Genomic DNA, 6,013 nt, shown 5'->3' with positions numbered 1-6,013 from the left:
TTGGGGTGATAAAAAATTGACTAACAGTTTGATCCAGAGCATACTTCAATCATTTCAGGAACAAAACAGGGAAGGCCGTTTCAAACAATCTAATTTATCTGCTGGATAATTAATCAATTTGCAGTCAGATTATCCCAATTTCCGGAAAACCCAATCTTGAAATAGTATATTATGTTGCAAAATCATTGCAAAGTGGGAGGTGTAGTAAAATTGTGAAAAAAAAAACAATGGGAAAGTACGTGGGGTTGTTTGTTTTTGCAGTTTTTGCGCTGTTCTTGGGCTGCCATGGATTCCCTCGTACTCAGCAGAGTACTCTGAGAGCCCATCTCAATGCAAGACAATCCTTTTCACAAAAATCCGAAGTTGAATGGACTACTCCAACCATTGATGACCAACATTTTGATTCTCCAATTCAAGTTGAAAGCTTGAATTGGAGAAGAAATCAGGCAAAAGATTTGATTAGAGCTCTTCCTGGTCAGCCCAAACATGTGGGATTCAAGCAATATTCTGGTTATGTGACTGTGGATGCCAAGACAAGCAGATCACTCTTCTACTACTTAGTTGAGGCTGAAGATAAGCCTTCTTCTAAGCCTTTGATTCTCTGGCTTAATGGAGGTATCGTATAAATGTCTGTGTTTAGATGATGGATCATAGAGTGTGATTTAAATCATTGTTGTTTGTGTTAAATAGTAGATGATTGATTATGAAGCATGATTTAAAAAATCAATATTGTGTTGAATAGTAGACGATCCATCATGGAGTATATGTTGAATAGTAGATAATAGATTATAAAATGTGATTTAAATCATTTGATCCATCATGGAGTGCGATTTAAATCAATGATATTGTGTTGAATAGCAGACGATCATCATGAAATGTGATTTAACTCATTGTTATTGTGTTGAATAATAGATGATTGATCATGAAGTGTGGTTTAAATCATTGATGTTGTCTTGAATAGGACCTGGGTGTTCTTCTTTTGGATATGGGGCATTCCAAGAATTGGGTCCTTTCCGTGTCAACTCAGACAACAAGACACTTAGCAGCAATCCCTATGCATGGAACAAAGGTGGGTCATTGAAGAAAAGTAGATCATTTTCTTTGGATGTTATGAAAATGTGGGAAATATTAGAAAATAGAATCAAATAATTATTTTTTTAAAATTCATTTAGTAACTCTTATGATGCACTCATGTCAATCTTTTATATCACATTATAATAGATGCCTTAAGAAGAATATCTTTAGACTAAACTATTTTATGTTAATAATATTATTACATATAAGTAGATAAGAAAAACCTGATGCATTAATTAGAAAATACATTGAGAACAATAGTATTAACATTTACAACAACAATAATATATTGACATTAATATGTTAATTGTTTATTATATATTTATAATATGAAGTATACTCATAACTAGTGGAGTTTTCAAAAAGCATTCTTTAAAGAAAATTGAAAATATTATTTTCTTTCATAAGAAAAAGAATATTTGAAAAAAGTTTTGACATTTCTCAATCTACAGTTGGAAATCTATTGTTTGTGGATTCACCCATCGGTGTTGGATTTTCATATTCTAATACATCTTCCGATTACAAAGTTGGTGGTGATCAATTGACAGGTATTTAATATGTATTTATATTTTCTAAACTTCCAAACTACAAGAAATGTAGTAATGCTTACCAATTTTATTATTCTCATGATACTTATTTTATATGAATTTGCTTTTTCATGCTAGAATCAAAATCCCAAAAGATTAATACCATGATATGCATTTATCCAACTTGAACCTATAACCCAAAAAGAACCTTACCAATCTCATTCAAACTTACCAAACTTACCAATCTCATTCTTTTCAGGATTTGTATTTCTAATACATTTATATTTATAATCCAAATTTGAATGTAAACCTCACAAGAAATGTGTACTAATTTCCTCATAAGAAATGTATACTAATCTCATTGTTCTCATGATATGTATCTCAGCAAAGTACAATTATATCTTTCTCTTAAACTGGTTTCAAGGACATCCCCAATACAAAAATCGTGATTTCTACATAGCAGGCGAAAGCTATGCTGGTAAGTAATTAATACTCATTAACATTATCATAGATTTAAATGCTTTTAACAATTATCAATCTACACATCTGATCACTTTTTTTTTCTTTTTTCTGTTTGAGAATGTAGGAAATTATATACCAGAATTGGTAGACCTAATTCTTAAGTACAATAGCTCACGTACATCTTTCTTGAAGCTGAAAGGAGTTCTGGTTGGACCTTATAATCATCTCAAAAAATTTAAACTTAAATTGTGTCTTTAAGATAATTATTCTTTAGTCATTTTATTTTTATTATTACCACTTTTGACTTAGACTTATAATTTATTGCAGATTGGAAATGGGGTAACAAATTATAATACAGATAGCAGAGGGTCCACAGATTATCTGTGGTCTCATGCACTGATCTCTGATCGAGTATACAAAGGAATTCTTAGATACTGTGATTTTACAAGCATATACGCCAATACTTCAACTTTATGTGATAAGTTTTATAGTGAAGCTAATGACGAGTCTGGAAATATAAATCCTTACAATATATATTATCCACTATGTACTGCTTCATCCTCTGATTCCAAGCCTTTGAACACCCAAACGGTAAGATTGTTTTTGAATTTTAAATCTATTTTTATTATTAAATTATTAATTCATGAGTTGTGATAATGAATAAATAAGTTTCAATGATGTTTGTGAACAAAATTCTAAGATTTTTTTATTATAGATTGTTTTTATTTAAAGGTCTGCAATTAATTTTGATTAGTTTTATTTTTATTCATGGGTCAAGGAGCTCTATTTTCATTCATAGAGTTAAGGATGTGCATATTGTAAGAAAAGATATAAATATAGTGTAGGTTGAGTGAGTTGTTTTGTTTGATTCAGTTCATTTTTTATTCATGGGTTAAGCTAGGAGTTCATTTTGCATTATGGAATTAGGGAAATGTAGGTTGTGAGAACTGTTCTAGACATAGTGTAGGTTGACTGAGTTGTCTTTGTTTGCTCATCCAATCTTCTTGTTTTGATAGAGTAAGTAAATTATTTTTGTTTAACTAAATTGATTTTTCATTTATGGGTTAGGAAAATCAATTTCCATTCATAGAGTTAAGGAGTAGATTGTGAGAGAAGGTATAGAAATAGTAGAAATTGCTTGAGTTTTTTTTGTTTGATTAAATTCATTTTTGATTCATGAGTTAAGAAGTTCATTTCTCATTCATAGAATTGGGAATGTGTAAATTGTGAGAAAATAAATAGACATAGTGCAGGTTGAATGAGCCGTCTTTGTTTGTCCATCTAATTCTGGTGTTGTTAGAATGTTTTTCTTTTGGGTAGCTATTATTTTGTAACTATAAAAGTTTCTAAAGGTTTCAAATTTAAATTGACAATGATAAAGCATAAAGAGTTCTATTATCACTCATGGTTTAGGGTTTATGGTGTAAGGATGTGTAGATTGCAAGGAAAAAGATAGACATAGTGTAGATTGAGTGGGTTGTTTTTTATTTGTCTGTCTAATGTGTTGTTTGAATGATTGATTTTTGATAGATATTATTTTATATTCATAAAAAGTTTGGAAGTCTTTCAAAACAAAATAGACATCTAAAGAAAGAATACTTCTGCATTTTAGCATATATTTTTTGTGAAAGCAGACATACTAATTTAGTATTTAAATATAGCAGACCATACTAAGTTGACTTACTTTTTCCTAACTAAATTTTTTCTTTGATATATGATATTTAAGAATGACAATCATTTTAATATATTTAAATTTTGAAGAACTCATCAAAACTTACAATATAAAAAATTTATGATTACTTTGAGACCAATTTATATTAATTAATAATGCTCTGATCTAGTGTTGCAAATGGGCATGCAGGGAGATGGATTGGTTGGAGCTGCTGATCCCTGTAGTGAACTCTACGTAGAGTCCTACTTTAACACCATTGAAGTTCAGCAAGCATTGCACGTAAACCGTGATTTTCTACCTTCAAAGCAATACAGCTTATGCGGGTATGTTTCGAGATATACTGCTTTTTTTTTTTGATTAAAAAAATAGGGTTCATGTGACTAAAATATGTTGTCCTTGTGTATGTTTGGGATATAAACAGCTCTATTGCCTATTTCGATTCAGCTCGCACAGTGCTTCCAATATATCAAGAAATGTTAAGAGCAGGCTTGCGTGTACTCGTTTACAGGTATGTAATCAATGGGTCTTACTGAAAAAAAAAAACAACAAAAACAACATTGATGGAAAGAGATAAAGCCTATTATTGAGAAACAAGATTGATAGAAGAACTAAAGCCTATTATTGAAGATTCATAATGGTCTAAAAACAGTTAAAAAAGTATTATTAAGATATATTTATACACACTCGTACTACTTTCAGTTTTGACTTATTTAGATAGTACATCTGAAATAATAAATTTTAACTTATTTGAATTTTTAATTGAATCATTTCAATAATTTGGAACTTCCAATATATTATTTGAGTCATTTTTCTCTATATATATCAATGAATCACTTCAATAGTTTGAAACTTAGAATCTATTCTTTACATTAATTTTCTATTATATATGTAGACTAATATGATTTTTTGAAAATATCTTGCAATTTTGAATATATATATATATATAAAACTGTAAATTAATAGAAACTAACCCATTTTTTCATTTAAAAAATGCAGTGGTGATGTAGATGCAATAGTACCTGTATCTGGAACAAGATTATCTCTAAATGTACTAAAGCTTAAGATTCAAGAAGGTTGGCATCCATGGATGAATGGGGAGGATGATGTAGCTGGCTACTCTACAATTTACAAAGGTGGATTAACATTTGCAACTGTGAGAGGAGCTGGTCATGAAGTTCCAGAGTACCAACCTGCTCGAGCTTTGACCATGGTTAAATATTTTATAGCAAACAAAGAGTTACCAGCGCCAAAGCCAACACAGTAGCCTACTGGCCAAGCGTAGATTATGCTTAGCATTTTCATTTACTCTTAAAAGAATCAAATCAATGTGTCATACAATATTCATTTGGGCATTCATTAGTTAAGAAGAGCGATGAAGATATTTCCCATCAATGGCAGGTGGATATTGGGTATTTTGTGCCAGAAGTTGTTGGTCACAGTCATGGTGGTACACATCACATGTCATTCAATGTTGCATAGAGAAAAAGAATAAAGAATAAATGATTCTTTTATATAACTGAGTTTTATAATTATTGGCTTATTCATTAATCTTATAAATTTGTTTTAATTAATTTTTTTTTATATTTCATAAAGTTAATTAGTTGAATAATATTTAGTTGAAATATTTTATTAAATATAAAAAATAATTTAAAAAAGATTAAATGACATACATAACTAATTATCTAATTTTAGATTATTTTTGTTTTGAAATCAATCAAACTAACACTAGTTTGATTTAATAATTACAACTTTATCATTGTAATTAAAGTGAAAAATAGTAAAGGTTATATAAACTAGGATAGACATCTTTTATAAATCTATCTAAAATATGTCAAATTTAGTTTACTACATCAAAAAACATTTACATTTCATTTAATCTAATTTTTTTGGCCACTCACCTCATTTTTAAAAATTTATTTTCTATTTATTATTATTATTTATATCACCTAAACTTATAACTTTAGCAAATCATACTTCATTTTTATGTGGTGTTCATTAAATTATATTTATAATAAATATAGAAAATTTGACATGTGTATGGTTATAAAATTTAAGCTAATAAAGTAATTGTTAACATTAACACACTCAAACCATCACACTCCACTTCCTGACTATGTATTATGAAAATGTTAATGTTGCAAATTACTTTAATTAGATATGGTCAGTTGAATTAGCTTCTTGGTTTGGTTTTTATTAACATAAGTAGAAAAACAATGGTATTGTCCCTTCTCAAAGAAGTCCAATGGATAGAATGACTACTAGAGACAATTAAGATAAT

At 29.0% G+C, this 6,013-nt stretch overlaps 1 protein-coding gene across 1 annotated transcript; it reads left to right on the top strand.

Annotated features, from left to right (window-relative positions):
• The first annotated feature begins 227 nt into the window (after positions 1–227).
• LOC149575166 (putative serine carboxypeptidase-like 23) lies at positions 228–5,087 on the top strand. The gene is made up of 9 exons (XM_089816005.1): positions 228–615; positions 962–1,069; positions 1,527–1,622; positions 1,987–2,079; positions 2,188–2,270; positions 2,391–2,654; positions 3,925–4,058; positions 4,157–4,243; positions 4,732–5,087. The coding sequence occupies exons 1-9, from the start codon at positions 228–230 to the stop codon at positions 4,997–4,999; spliced, it is 1,521 nt and encodes a 506-aa protein (XP_089672131.1). The 3' UTR covers positions 5,000–5,087.
• Positions 5,088–6,013: the final 926 nt, after the last annotated feature.

The sequence above is a fragment of the Cupressus sempervirens genome, chromosome 2, assembly GCF_028749045.1.
Source record: "Cupressus sempervirens isolate cs-2001-9-10 chromosome 2, ASM2874904v1, whole genome shotgun sequence".
Lineage (NCBI taxonomy): Eukaryota > Viridiplantae > Streptophyta > Pinopsida > Cupressales > Cupressaceae > Cupressus > Cupressus sempervirens.
This window is presented reverse-complemented; position numbering and strand designations above follow the sequence as displayed.

What these genes read in the sequence shown, in the direction of transcription:
- LOC149575166 (XM_089816005.1), top strand. Translation starts at nt 228, where the DNA reads ATGGGAAAGTACGTGGGGTTGTTTGTTTTTGCAGTTTTTGCGCTGTTC. An exon ending in TGGTGGTGATCAATTGACAG is followed by an intron (nt 1,623 to 1,986) that starts GTATTTAATATG and finishes TATGTATCTCAG; the next exon opens with CAAAGTACAATTATATCTTT. An exon ending in AAGCAATACAGCTTATGCGG is followed by an intron (nt 4,059 to 4,156) that starts GTATGTTTCGAG and finishes GGATATAAACAG; the next exon opens with CTCTATTGCCTATTTCGATT.